Here is a 15,222-nt window from a genome sequence, read left to right as displayed (position 1 = left end):
AAAAAAAAAGGAATGACAAAAAAACATGACTGAACTGATTAAATGAACGGTCCGTATGTGTGAAAGGGGCCTTATAAAGTTCCACACATATGCTCTGCTCACTGCCTTCCTACTTACTTTTAAGTTCATTAAACAAAATGTTGAAAAATGTAGGCGAGGGGAGGCCTAAATGAATAAAAAAAAAAAAAAAAGGCTATTGATGTCAAATGGAGGCACTTATAGCGCCATGTCAAGTGATTAAAAAAAGAACCCTAAAAGCTCTCACCAACAATCCATGATATTCACATGGATCAGTGCTTGCCCTGCTGAAATGACAGTGATTAGTACAGAAATTCATAACAGGGCATTTCTCCACAAAGATGCTGCATATATAAAATTAATTTGCTGTGTAATCTACAATAAGGATAGGTTCATGTACATGTGTCACCCTCTCTCAATGCAGGCAATGCACACAGGTCTAGGGCAGCCGCGGAGCGGATTTCAAAAGGGTCTTGTGCGTGTTTGGGTCCGGTTCAGGTGCGAATTCAGGCAAAAATTTGGACCTGAATCACACCTGAACCAGCCAACAGACACGCACCGGACTCCAGCCAAGTACCTTTGGCTGCACATGGCCTAAGGCTGCATACACACGGGCCAAAAATCGTCCAAAAAATGGTCAGTTTTGCAGGAACTGGCTGACTTTCAGCCCATGTGTACAGCTCCCTGTCCAACATAAGCCAGTCTCATGAATGGCTTCAGTCGAACAAGCATGCTTAAAAACCAGCATCCGATCAGCGTTACAAGCCAATGGCTGCAAGTGCTGATTAATGTGTTCTGGTGGTTGGGGGAAGCTCCCCCTGTCAGAACACAATAGCTCCGCAGGGAGATCACCGCACTAACATTGAATGTGTTAGTACGGCGATCTGTAAGTTTTTTCAGGGGGCTGAACAATAAAAAGACTTATAGTGTGCACCCAGCTTAATGTTCATCTGACAGCATGTAGGATGATTACACTGAAAAAGATAGAACAGCGCATTTTCGTTTTTCTTCTTTCAGACACAAAAGAGGTTTTATGAACAAATGTTCAGCACAGCTTACCTTTTGGTATACAAACTGTGTTTTCAAGCTCTTCTCAGCAGCAGAATCTCGCCACTCTGTCAGCCATTTCAGGAAGAGAGGGTTTGGACAAGGAGGTAAAGGACGTTTGCGTCCAAATGTGACTGGGCCTGGCATCTTCTATCCTTTAAAAAGTTTCAGCTATTGATTGGCATTTTCTGCAGAAAGAGTGACACAAACATAATTTACATTGACTAACAACATCAGAGTTTTATAGAAGTATAAATCAGAGCAGATATGGGCAGATGGCAGTTTTCTAACTAGTATAACATTTTTATGCAGCAGTCAGGATCCAGAAGATGGACCAGAGCGATGACTTTAATACAAGAGGAGTACACGAAGCAGACATGCTGTATCTGAATTACTGGATTATGGATTTCCCGCTCTCAAGGTGGCCAAAGACAGATCGAAATTTGGGTGGTTCAGCAGGGACCAACTGAATTTCGATCAGTGTGTGGCCCTCCCTGATTGAAAGAAGTCAGTCGCCAGACTAACTCCTTTCAAACGGACAAGTTGGAAAAACGTTTCTCGATCGGTGGTTGCAGCTGCTGATCAGTTTATTCTGACAGGAGGAGGAGCCAGAGTCAGAATACAATGTCCTGGTGAGGGAGGGAGGGGAGTTCCTCTATCCTACTCGTTTTGGATAGAGGAACCTGTTCATTTATTTTTCTTTCACCCTGTTTAAAAAATAATGCCAAGGAGGGACACAGACAGCAGATTTATATAAATAGATTTTATAAAAGTGCTCCAACACGTTTTATAAAATGCTGAACGAATTAAGGGGGGCAGGAGAGAATAGTTTTAGGGAGTTTTGTTTGAGATGGGTTTTAAAGAAGTACTATGGTACTATTAAAAATAGTTTTAAAATTTGTAATCATTGTAAAATGAGTCAAGTGAGGAACACGGGAGGTTATTAACTTTTGGGTTATGCTGCTGCCTTCAGGAAGATTGAATACCGACAGACAATACAAAATTGAACTCCCCCCAATGAGCATGTCTCAGTTTTGTAGCAAGTGGTATTAAAGCGGAGTTCCACCCGAAATTTATACTTACCTCCATCTTCTCGCTCCCGGTCACCTGAAAAACAAATGGATAATCGCAATTTTTTTTTTTTTTCACTTACCTTTTAGAGAAAATATACTCACCTTACTTCCTTCTTCCTCCCCTCGGCGGCCACGGCGATTCGTCACTTCCTGGCTTTTGCAATGATTCCTGGGAGCTGAACGTCATCGCTCCCAGGAATCATTGCGCCTGCACCGGCCCCGACGTCAGTTCCGGGGCGCGCGCGTCATTCCCTTCTAAACAGCTTCTGGGCATGCCCAGAAGCTGTGGAGGGATGACGCGCGCGACCCGGAAGTGACGTCGGGGCCGGTGCAGTGCATCGTGGGACCGAAGAAGGAGGAAGAGGACCGAAGAGGACGCGGAAGAGGATCGCGCTGGCTTCAAGCTGCCCACACCCGAGATGGCAGCGCTGGAGAAGACAATTTCAAGGTAAGTATTTCTCCTGAAAGGTAAGTGCAACCCGGGACAGATCAGAGGCTAGCCATTGTGGAATGTACTAGCCCTGACTGTCCCGGGGGTATTTTTATAAAAAAATGTATAACTAGGGTGGAACTCCGCTTTAACAACGTAATCATAAACTTAGATGAAAAAGATTTAACGGTGCAGGCACACATCCTGTTTTCTTTCTCATCCAGGGACACAAGAAGTCATTAACTGTCAGGATGTCCAAAAGCAGTCCAAGCAAAGGGTGGGCAACAGAAAACAGATGCACGCATGCCCAATGTTAGAGCTGCACGATTAATCGTATGAAAATCGCGATCTCGATTCACCCCCCAGACGATCTAAACCTGACATATGCTCGATTCTTTGCATAGCTGCATTGCTGTGAGGGAGCAGAGAGAACCGCTGTGGAAAAAAAAAAAAAAAGCCTCCCGCAAACGCCTATCAGCATTAAGTCTCCCAGTAACTATAAACAAAATGATTACATTGTATCTTTTCCTTCCCTCTGCCAGGGAGAAAGGAAGTTTAACCTCTTAAAGACTAAACCTTTTTCTGACACTTGTTGCTTGCAAGTTAAAATCAGTTTTTTTTGCTAGAAAAGTACTTAGAACCCCCAAACATTTTATATATTTTTTTAGCAGAGACCCTACAGAATAAAATGGTGATTGTTGTAATATTTTATGTCACACTGTATTTGCGCAGCAGTCTTTCAAACGCAATTAATAGACTTTAATGAATAAAAAAAAAAAAAAAAAACGTAACAGTAAAGTTATCCCAATTTTTTTTTGTTACACAGAGAATCGTGAGAGAATCGTGATCTTTATTCCAAGCTAAAAAATCGTGATTCTCATTTTGGCCAGAATCGTGCAGCTCTACCCAATGTGAATAAAAATGGAGGAATGCCAACAGCTCAAAAGCCACCTAGGAGACCCATACTCAAAGAGAACACCAGATGAAGCCCAACCCCTGCACCTGGTAAGGAGAACTAAGCAGACCAAGTGAAGATAGAGAACTACACCTCATGCCCAAGCCCCAAGAGAAAGGTTTCTAAATCAGTGAGAGAGAGAGAGAAACTAACCATAGACAAAAAGTGTGAAGCTGGTCAACCTGAACCAACCAGAAGGGTGATATGAACAAGAATTTTTAGTCAGAAAAAGGACTGGCTACCTAACCATGGTCAACAAAGGAAAGAGAGAGAGAACACTTTCGAAAGAACTGGAAAGATAACCCTAACAGTCAAAGGAAGACCAAAACAAGTTTAAATAGAAATACACACTCCCAGGAGTTCATAAAGAGGCTTAGACAGAGTTTTCAAAAGTGTCTCATGGGTGTTCTAAAAGGTGGCGCCGTGTGCGCCAAATTCATGCATCTGTCTAGAACTTGTATTTGAGTTTGGCACAAAGCATTTACAACTCCATCTCTGAGGAGAACTGGTGGTCTAAACTTGCCACTGGAGAAAACTTCTGAAGATAACATCTCCCTTATATGAAGAATTTCCTTAGATTCCCATTACTGCAATGTAGGTAAAGTAGAAAGAAAATGCAGCTTAAAGCGGAATTTCACCCAAAAGGGGAAGTTCTGCTTGTTTGCATATTCCCTCTCCACTGCCACATTTAGCACTTTTTGGAGGGGGAGCGGGTACCTGTTTTCCCGCTCCCGGCTCAGATCGCCGCTGCAATCTGAGTCGAAAGTTTGACTGACCCCCCCTCCCCCTTCCAGAAGGCCATAGGACCATTCACAAGGTGCAGCGCGGCTCACGCATGCACAGTAGGAATGTGCACAGTGTTTCTGTTACGTGAGATGCCTAGGCATGCACCCAAATCGGCTCCAGTGAGGACATTGCTGGATCCTTGGATAGGTAAGTGTCCTTATACTAAAAGTCAGCAGCTACAGTATTTGTAGCTGCTGACTTTTAATTTTTTTGAGGGAGCTTCTCTTTAAAGTACAGGTGCATCTTAAAAAATTTGAAATTCTTTAAAAAGTTAATTTATTTCAGCAATTCAATTCAAAAAGTTATATAGATTCATTACACACAGAGTGCAGAGAGCATAGAAAAAAAGCTATTCAGTCGGAAGGATTGCATGAGGACTAGAGGGCATTCAATGAGACTGAGGCAACGAGGGGGGTTCTTTACTGTTAGGGCTACAAGATTGTGGAATTCTCTACCACAAGAAGTGGTTTCTGCGGGAAGTATGGTGGCTTTTAAAAGACTCTTAGACGTAGACGTACATCTCAAGAATCAGAACATTCAGGGGTATGCGAGATGATTACGGCCACACACACCTACACAGGTTGAACTGGATGGACTATTGTCTTTATTCAACCTCACCTACTATGTAACTATGTAAGAGTGATATATTTCAAGCATTTCTATCTTTTCATTTTAATGATCATGGCTTACATGGCAACATGGCAGCCAGGAAAGAGACAGAAGAACATCCGTTCGATCTTCACTGCCCAGAATGTAACCAGAAGCAACAATAAATTTGCCAATTTTCAGAGCTGTTATTCTCTGGCTGATAAGGCCAGGGAAGCATGTAACAGAGCATTTCTCTGCTCAGGTACATTCTTTTTAGGGAAGGGTAGACATTGGAGTCTTTAAGACCAAAAAGACAATATCTCCATAAAGACTACCTTTCATCTGCCCAATGCTATTTTATGGGGGTTTGTTAACTCCTTGTCATAGTAATAACGTTAAATAAAAAAACCAATAAAGTTTAATATGTTACTGCACAGAGCAGCCCCAATCATTTTCTTCTGGAGTTCTCCGCTGGCACTCCTGGCTCCTCCTCTTCGACGTGTGCCCCCACAGAAAGCTGCTTCCTATGGGGGCACTTGTTTGGGCTTGCTCCTGAGCTGCCTTGTCTGCATCCTTTGACACAGACAGTGCAATTCGGCCCCACCCCGATCCCTCGTCAAATAATTTGAAAGACGGCAGCAGGAGCCAATGGCTCCAGTTGCTATCAACCTGTCCAGTGAGGAGGGTGAGAGCAGAGAGAGCCTCTACTCTCATGCACATCGCTGGATCAAAATTGGGCTCAGGTAAGTATATAGGGGGGCTGGCCCATGCTGCACATGTAGCATAGAAGGTTTTTTACTTTAAAGTGGTTGTAAAGTCAGAAGGTTTTTTTTATCTTAATGCATTCCATGTATTAAGAAAAAAAAACCTTCTCTGTGCAGCAGCCCCCCTCGTACTTACCTGAGCCCATCTCTATCCAGCGATGTTGCAGGAGTGCCTCGGCTGCCCATTCCTCCTCATTGGCTGAGATGGTAGAACGGCACCACTGGCTTCCGCTACTGTCAATTAAATTCAGTGAGCCATAGAGGAGAGAGAGGGGGCAGGGCCAGGCGGCTTCTCCGTGTCTCAATGGACACGGGGGGGTGAGGCTCGGCTCGGGAGGGGCCAAGAAAGCTGAAGAGGGACCTGAGAAGAGGAGGATCTGGGCCACTCCGTGCAAAACCACTTTGCAGAGCAGGTACGTATAACATGTTTGATATTTTTAACCAACAAAAAACGAGACTTTACAATCACTTAAATGCAAAAATGCCTTAAATTAAAAAATAAAAACCCTAAGGCCTTAGAAGCCCTTTAGTATCACTTTAGGGCAGAAGTGAAATGTATGGATATAATACCTTTCCTATTTTAACCTCAATAGTAAACAATGAGATATGCAAAGATATCCCCCTTACTGTATATCACTCATAATATCTTTACAATGTGGTTGGCCAAATAAGGTTACAAAGGGACAAGGTATACATCTTGCTTTATACTGCGTTTTATGCTGCTTGGACAGCTAGTACTTGCACTAAATAGGAATGTATAAGAGAGCACAGTTGTTACTCTTATCTTCCTATAGAAATATATTCTATCAGTCTCATCATTAGGGATGGGTTGAACACCCCCAGTTCGGTTCGCACCAGTACATCTCGAACAGGGAATAAGTTCTAGCGAACATGCGAACTCTATTAAAGTCTATGGGGCACGAACATGAAAAATCAAAAGTCCTCATTTTAAAGGCTTATATGCAAGTTTTTGACATAAAAAGTGTATGGGGACCCGGGTACTGCCCTGGGGGACATGTCTCAACGCAATTTTTTTTTAAACAATAGTTTTTAAAGGAGCAATGGTTTTTAATGATGCTTAAAGTGCAACAATAAAAATGAAAAATTCCTTCAAATATCGTGCCTGGGGGGTCCCCCTGATGTGCCTGTAAAGTGGCGCATCTGTACGATGTATGGAGCCTGCTGCAGCAATACTGATATTTCTAAAGGAAAAAATGTAATTTAAACTTGCTCGCGGCTGTAATGTATTGTCGGCTCCCGGCAATACAGATAAAAGAAAAAAAAAAGAGAAAAAAAAAACGGCCAAACACGCCAACATTTTTTTAAAATAACAGCGTGGGGTCCCCCCTGAAATCAATACCAGACCCTTATCTGAGCATACAGCCTGGCAGGTCAGGAAAGGGGGGAGACGAGTGAGCGCCCCCCCTCCTAAACAATACCAAGCCACTTGCCCTCAACATAGGGGGGTGGGTGCTTTGAGGCAGGGGGGCTCTGCCCCCCTCACACCCCAAAGCAACTTGTCCCTGGGCAGTGATTATCAGGTCTGCGGGTGGGGGGATCTTATCGGAATCTGGAAGCCCCCTTTAACAAGGTTTCCCTGGAAGCCCCTCAGATCCCCACCCATTCACCAAAAGAGTGTAAAAACCACAGGAAACAGTTTTTGATAAAATGCTTTATTAAAAAGAAAAAGAATAGTGTCCCTCAATGTAAATCCATCGTCAATCACGACGCCCTGCCGGACCCAAAAAATAGAAGAAAAAAAAACGCTTTGCCTCCTAAGAGGCTACCCGCGGTATGCCCGATCTTCAGCTTTGACAGTTCTTTTATAGGGCAGGGCCACTCGGCTACGTCACCTGGGGGCACCGCCCCTTCTGACGTAACATGACGTCATGTGATGTCGGAAGGGGCAGTGCCACCAGGTGACATAGCCGGTTGGCTCCGCCCCTTGCCTATAAAAGAACCGTCAAAGCCGAAGATCAGGCATATGGCGGAAAAGCGTTTAATTTTTTTTCTATTTTTCGGGTCTGACGAGCGTCGTGATTGATGATGGGTTTACATCTAGGAACACTATTTTGTTTTCTTTTTAATAAAGGACCTGTCAAAAACTGTTTCCTCTGGTTTTTAAATTTTTTTGGTGAATTAGTAGGGGTACGATGTACCCAATACCCATTTATATTAGGTCCAGGATCTGGGGGCCCCCTTGTTAAAGGGGGCTTCCAAATTCTGATAAGCCCTCCACCCGCAGACCCCCACAACCACAGCCCAGGGTTGTTGGGAAGAGGCCCTTGCCCATCAACATATGAACATGGGGACAAGGTGCTTTGGGGGGCCAAGGTCATCGGCAACCGGCCATACCAGGTCTGCGTACCAAGACCTGCAACGCCAGTCCAGGGCCACTAGGATGACTGGAATCCCTTCTACCTCGATTCTTCTCAGGAGTCCCGGCAGAAGAGTTATCGGAGGAAATGCGTATATATCAGACAATATTGGCCCCAAGGGGCCACCAGAGCGTCTGTGGCGTCGGCCAGAGGATCCTGAGACCATGCTACAAACCTCCTCACCTTCCTGCTGAGACGAGAGGCCAAAAGGTCCACTTAGGGAGTCCCCCACCAGAGACACAGTTGATGAAACACCTCTGGATGGAGAGACCATTCTCCCTGATCCAACGTCTGCTGACTGAGGTAGTCTGCCTGCCAATTTTCTACCCCTAGAATATACAAGGCAAAGATGGCTGAAACAAAATGTTCTGCCCACCTTAGAATGCCGCCTACTTCCCAGGCTGCTAGGGCACTTTTGGTGCCCCCTTGATGATTGACATATGCCACGGCCGTAGCATTGTCCGATTGAATCCTTACCAGGCACCCCTGCAGATGATCAATCCATTGGGTCGGGCAAAGCCTGATCCCCCGAATTTCCAGGATATTGATCGGCAGGCTGGACTCCTTCAGAGACCAAACCCCCTGAGCACAATCCATGCCCAAGACACCTCCCCATCCAGACAGGCTGGCATCTGTGTTGACCACCGTCCAGTACAGGGGAGAAAGGATTTTCCCTGTCGAAACACCAGAGAGAAGAGCCACCAGATCAGGGATCCCCTCGTACCCCGGCTCAACAGGATCAGATTGTCTAGAGACTGTGGGTTCTTGTTCCATTTGGCAAGAATCTCCTTTTGCAGAGATCTGGTATGGAACTGAGCAAACTGTACCGCCTCAAAGATGGAGACCATCAAGCCAAGCACTTGCAGACAAGTCCTGGGAGATGACCATATCGCATCCTGCAATTTCTGGAGTTTCACCTCCGGAAGAAACACCCGAGCTGAGGCCTTGTCCAGGGTCAGGCCGAGACAGTCCGGGTTGGTGGACAGGACCAGAACAGATTTTTGGAAATTCAGTTTCCATCCGAACTCTTGCAGAGTTCGCACCAAAATGTCCAGACTGTCTGTTAGGCATTCAGAGACTCTGCTCGCAGAAGGAGATCGTCCAAGTACCCCAGTACCACAATCCCCTTCTGCCTTAGCAATGCTAACACCAGGCACAAAACCTCTGTGAACTGAGGTGAGACCAAAGGGTAATGCCACGAATTGATAGTGCTCCTCGCCCATGACAAAGCGAATGGATCCCATTAAATGCATGTGCTAACATTGTAGAGACTCTTTAAATTGTAGAGTTAGGGACTGCAGATCACAGGGTGCCTTGTCGGGACCTGCAGCTTACGCATGTATTTGCAAATGTGTGCAACCAAACCCCTGTTTTTAACGCATACTGTTAGACAGGTCAATTTCGTTGGTCGCCGGCTGGTAGTTAAGTTGTGACTGGAAATCTCTTTGTTTTTTTGATCTGCGTCCGCCCTTCCAGTGCTCCTTACCACTAAGACCAGTTATAGGTGGAGGCGATGACCACTTTTTGCATTACTGATATCTATATTGAGCCAGGCAACGCACTGACACCTTTGCCGCCATTGTGCGATGTGCTGGGTGTTCAGTGTGACCCTGTGCCTTTAAGGAGGGATGGGCTCCCTCTAGTCACCTGTCCTCCATCTATCCCATTAAATGCATGTGCTCTCATTGTAGAGACTCTTTAAATTGTAGAGTTAGGGACTGCAGATCACAGGGTGCCTTGTCGTGGCCTGCAGCTTACGCATGTATTTGCAAATGTGTGCAACCAAACCCCTGTTTTTAACGCATACTGTTAGACAGGTCAATTTGGTTGGTCGCTGGCTGGTTGGTAAGTTGTGGCTGGAAATCTCTTCGTTTTTTTGATCTGCGTCTGCCCTTCCAGTGCTCCTTACCACTAAGACCAGTTATAGGTGGAGGCGGTGACCACTTTTTACATTATTGATATCTATATTGAGCCAGGCAACGCACTGACACCTTTGCCGCCATTGTCCGATGTGCTGGGTGTTCAGTGTGACCCTGTGCCTTTAAGGAGAGGTGGGCTCCCTCTAGTCACCTGTCCTCCATCTATCCCATTAAATGTATGTGCTCACATTGTAGAGACTCTTTAAATTGTAGAGTTAGGGACTGCAGATCACAGGGTGCCTTGTCGGGGCCTGCAGCTTACGCATGTATTTGCAAATGTGTGCAACCAAACCCCTGTTTTTAACGCATACTGTTAGACAGGTGAATTTGGTTGGTCGCTGGCTGGTTAGTAAGTTGTGACTGGAAATCTTTTTGTTTTTTTGAAGGAACCGCTAATGCCCGAAATATATTGGAATATGAAGGTAAGCGTCCTTGATATCGATAGAGGCCAGGAAATCAACTACTGTGTGAATGGACTGCATTCGAAATTTCTGAACCCGCAAAAGGTGTTTCAATGACTTGAGGTCCAGAATTGGACGGACCTTGCCTTCCTTCCTGGGAACAGTAACTAGATTTGAATAAAATCCCTGAAAGCGTTCCGATTCCGGTACAATGACCCCCTGTGAAAGCAGATCCTGTACCGCCCCAAGAAGACCTCGTAGGCAATCTAGACCCAAACACAGGTTGGAAGGAAGAACCTTGCCGGAGGCAAGGACCGGAACTAGATCTTGTAACCGGACTGAATCAACTCGTGGACCCATTTGTCTTGAATCAAGGAGGTCCATGGAGCCGGAAAGAAGCAAATACGTCCCCCCACCCCAGATACGGGTGAGGGCGCCCCTTCAGGTAGAAGCAGGCTTGTCTGCAGTCCCGGAGGAACCCACGTTCAAATTACTCGGCCAGGGCCTCTTGGAACCCCCTGCGGGGTTACGGGCTGACTTTGATCCCTGGTCCTTAGATCCCAAGGGACAAAAAGACCGCTTATGGGCCGAGAAGAAAGGGCCACGTTTGCGACAAGATTTTTTGCTCCTGGTAGTCTGTGGAAGCAGAGTACTGTTACCTCCTGTAAGCCCCTTAATGATTTAATGATCTCATCCATCGAAGCTACGAACAAACGGTCTCCTACAAAAGGGAGATCAGTCAATACTTTCTTGGAAGCCTGGTCCGCAGACCAGTAGTTCAGCCATATCATGCAGCCAAGAGTCACTGCTGTCAAGGACACCTTACAGGCTAACTGCATCCAGAGAGGCATCACAGATATACTGCAACCCCTGGACCAACATGCCCGCCAGCTTCGCCAGGTCAGGAGGAGGTTGTCTCCCTTCCAAATCCTGGCGCAGGAGCTTAGCCATTCTGTTAAAGTCTGGGAAACCAAAGGTTATGGCAAAAACTGGCTGCAGAATGGAACCGACCATGGTAAAAAGGTATCTGACAAGAGATTCAGCTCTCTTGTCAAAAGGGTTTTTAAAGGACGGAGAGTCCTCCGCTGGGAGAAGGGTGGCTTTATTCAACCTGAAAACCTGCAAGTCAACAACAGGTGGTACTGTCAGTTTTTTTAACAGGGACTCTTTAAAGGGATACCTTCTAGCGAAGCGTTTAGGGACCCCAACAGTGCATTTGGGGGAACCCCATTCACTGGCGACAATGTTGCCAAAATAGGCGGGAAAGGGAAACCCCTTTGTCGCTTTGGAGGCCCTGCGGGTACCAAATTGCACCTGCGCAGCCGATGCAGCAGTAGCTGCGTCCTCCAGTTTCAAAGTTTCCCGCACTGATACAATCAGCGCATTCACTAGCGCTTTTTCATGTGCGGCTGTAGTGGAAGAGGAATCATCCTCACCATCAGAGCACTCGGTGCATGGACGCAGACCCAGTAGAGTGACTTGCATTGTCGGCGGCCAAATCCACCTCAGAATCTGAGGAGACAGAGGATGCAGGTGAAGGCGGAGGACGCTTTTTGCTCATCCTATTTTGTAGGGACATATCTACTTTGGACATCAGTGACTGCAGGCCTGTCATCATAGCATATAAGGCGGACTGGGATCTCGCGGGCCCCGCAGCCTCTGAGAGGGGGTGAGGTGGTGACATGTGCTCCAGGGAATCCATGGTTAACCTGAGGACCGCCAGCAAAAAGTGTAAATATTGCTGTCAAAAAATCCCCCCCACTGCTGCACCAGCGGCACCACAAGTCCCAGCGCACCAAAGACCTATAACAGAAAGAGGGAGCCGTTTAGCACCAACAGAACTCACCACCCCCTCCTCAGATGCAGAGCCATAGAGCCAGGCTGCACGCCGCGCGGCGATCAAAGAGAAAGAGGAAGTACAGGAACTGCCACTATAGGCCCACTGCCGATTCACTGCTCGATAGGCATCAAAAACATGGCCACCGTGTGATAGCAATGGGAAACTACAAGAAAATGGCCGCCAGACTACTCAAACATGGCCGCCAATTATACATACAGGCCTCCACAGCAAAATGGCGGCTACACGCGGCGCCCACATGGCTCCTGGGACCCCCAGGTACACTTGGACAGTAAGGGGGGACCACGCTAGGGACCCCCCCAAAAAACGTGTTTGTGCAGCCAGGGGAAGGGGGGGCTAGGCTTGGGTGAATGGGGGTTGGTACGCAGAGAGACCCCGATAGTGAGGGGGAGCAACATGAGAGAAGGAAGGGCACTTGGGGGCACAACCAACCCAGGGAGGGGCCCACGTCCACCCAGAAAAAAACACCAAGTTGTAGGGAGAACACCATTCACCACACCTTGGGACCAGTCGGGCACAGTTCCAGGCAGACCACTGCACCATCTTGGAATGGGGTGCTGCAGGCCAGAGGCACGCTGCGACTCATGTCGTGACCAGGGCCGTGATCAGGGCTATGCGTCCTTAAGAGGCGTTTAACTTGCCAGCCAGCCCCTGTCCAGTGGGGCTATGTCGTGCCCAACCTAGCGCGAAGCTACGTTCAGGTCACGCTTGCTGACTAGACTGGAAAGACCATAAGGATCTAGGATATCCAGTGCATTACCCAGTCCAGCAGTTGATTGTAGTTCTCACAGGAACAGAATTGATTGCAATTCTCACAGGAACAGAAAATAATAAAAGAAGAAAAAATAGAAATTCCGTTTACAAAGGAAAAAATGCTAGGACCAGAGATCCCAGCAAGGAACTAGGTCCTTACTCCTGATTAGGCAGAAAAAACTGAAGACCTACAGCAGGAAGTGGGAGTATGCCCCCTGGGACTACCTTAGGCGTAGTCAAACTTTTTTGCACCTAGTGTCCTACTCCTGTAGGGGGCAGCATAAACCCAAGGGTCAATAAGATCTGGAGCTGTGTCTGTCAATGAACGAAAGAGAAATATTGTCAGCTTGACACGGCACTGCTCCCTGTCTTTACCATTAGTGTCTATGGGAAATCTTGGTCTGCTTGCCATGGCACTGCTCACAAACCAAAAGTGACAGGAACACCAAACCTGGGGAGCATCAAGAGTGGACCCAGGACTACAACATACTACAACATTTTAAACGTGGAGTATTCAGTACACTACAATGACTGCACTAAACTGACTAAACTCACTATCCACTTACTACTTGCCTAATCTCTATTGTCACAAACTATACACAGCTGCCGTGTAGACAACAGCCTTATATAGTGTGAGCCATGATTGGCCAAAAGCAGTCTGCCTTTGGCCAATCATGGCTCTAACAGTACATTGTGCTGTGATTGGCCAAAGCATACAGGTCAGGTGCATGCTTTGGCCAATCATTAGCAATCAATGCACTGCAACAGCCCAGTGTATTGTGGGGCACTCATTGGCAGGAAAAACTTCCCGCCGAGTGCCCCATTTGTTTGTGTGTTCAGCGAACACACAAACAGCTGATGTTCCAGTTGAACTTAGCATTGACTCGAACACAGAGCCCATTCCTACTCATAACTCTGATGACTTTACACTGTATAATTTCCCTTATGCTGTACTGACTTGGCTCCTTTTCATTGAATTGCTTAGGCTTCTATGATCTCTAGACTCACATTCCTGACATGGACATGTCGCTCAGTAAAAATAACAAGTTTTGAACATTTTTCCACAAGTTCAAAAATAACTTGTGCTAGCTTTCTGACTGTACTGCCGAATAGTCTATGAAAGGCGTTTGTGCAGCAAAACAAGGAAACTGTGTCTCTAGGCCTATGGAAAATAAAATGCTACATTCTCTGGCATGCACTTAGGGCTCATTTACACCAGATGCAGTCAATTGTGTGTCTAAACACAGTACAAAGGCATATGCTAGAAAAATGTAAATGTAAAATAAGTTTCAATTAGCCCAGTATTGTAGTGACTCCATGTCAGTTTAAAAAAAAAGTACAGCATGCTGCATTTTTTTCACAAGTAAATACACTGGAACACACATGAACTCATCATGTAACTCACGCATGTAACTGCAACGCAGGAAAAGAAAATAGCAAAAACGCACTACAAACACATTACAAACACACGGCACCACACACTAAAAGCAAGAATTGCAGTGTAAATGAGTCCCTAATGCGACCGCTAGAAAATCATTCTATAAATTGAGTATTAAAAAACACAGCTGCACATTGTCTGGACTATAGCAGGGGTTTTAGAGAGAAATTCAAAGATGTTGCCTATTGAAGTACACTGGAGAAGAACGTGTAGATTACATTTGTAACAGCAGCCTAAAATGTATAGCTAAAGAGGATCTTCACCCTTTAAAACAACATTCCTCCTCTTTAATTAAAATATTATCAGTCTGAAAGTACATAATCAAATTACAGATAGGATCTATGGTCCGTGTATGAACTAAGATCACCTATATTCTCAAAGAATATAAGCAGATCACTGAAGAAACTACCAGCAGTGCAGGTACCACAACTACTGTAACTAAAGAATAACAGGAGTTTAAAAATTGGAGCACTGCAAAGAACCCCATGTAGCACTTTAAGGCCTCTTTCACACGGCCGCTCTGGTTTTTTGCTCCGCTGCGGGACTTTTTTTTTTTTTTCACGGAGCGGTTGACACTTGTGTCATCCGCTCCGTATGCCGCATATCATCCCATCTGTTTGCGGATGATATACGGACATAATGTAAGTCTATGGGCCTTGCGGATGTCAGCGGATGACACTGCTGACATCCGATTTTGCTTCCTTTCCGTTTTTTGAACGGAGGAAAAATAGGGTTCTGTTCCGTTCCAAAAAACGGAACAGAACTGAAAGGAAGAAAATCGGATGTCAGCAGATGGTATTCCGCTGACGTCCTC

The 15,222-nt window shown here is 45.9% G+C and overlaps 1 protein-coding gene across 1 annotated transcript in view; it reads right to left on the bottom strand.

The window, feature by feature from the left end:
* The window catches only part of MUS81 (MUS81 structure-specific endonuclease subunit), a 235,989-nt gene extending 234,741 nt beyond the window's left edge, over positions 1-1,248 (bottom strand). The window contains exon 1 of the mRNA XM_082269643.1: positions 1,078-1,248. Within this exon, the coding sequence (XP_082125769.1) occupies positions 1,078-1,212 (135 nt within the window). The 5' untranslated portion in view covers positions 1,213-1,248. The remainder of the gene's footprint in view (positions 1-1,077) is intronic.
* Between the last annotated feature and the right edge of the window lie 13,974 nt (positions 1,249-15,222).

This window comes from Pelophylax lessonae (genome assembly GCF_965119305.1).
Source record: "Pelophylax lessonae genome assembly, chromosome: 10".
In the NCBI taxonomy this organism is placed as follows: Eukaryota; Metazoa; Chordata; class Amphibia; order Anura; family Ranidae; genus Pelophylax; species Pelophylax lessonae.
This window is presented reverse-complemented; position numbering and strand designations above follow the sequence as displayed.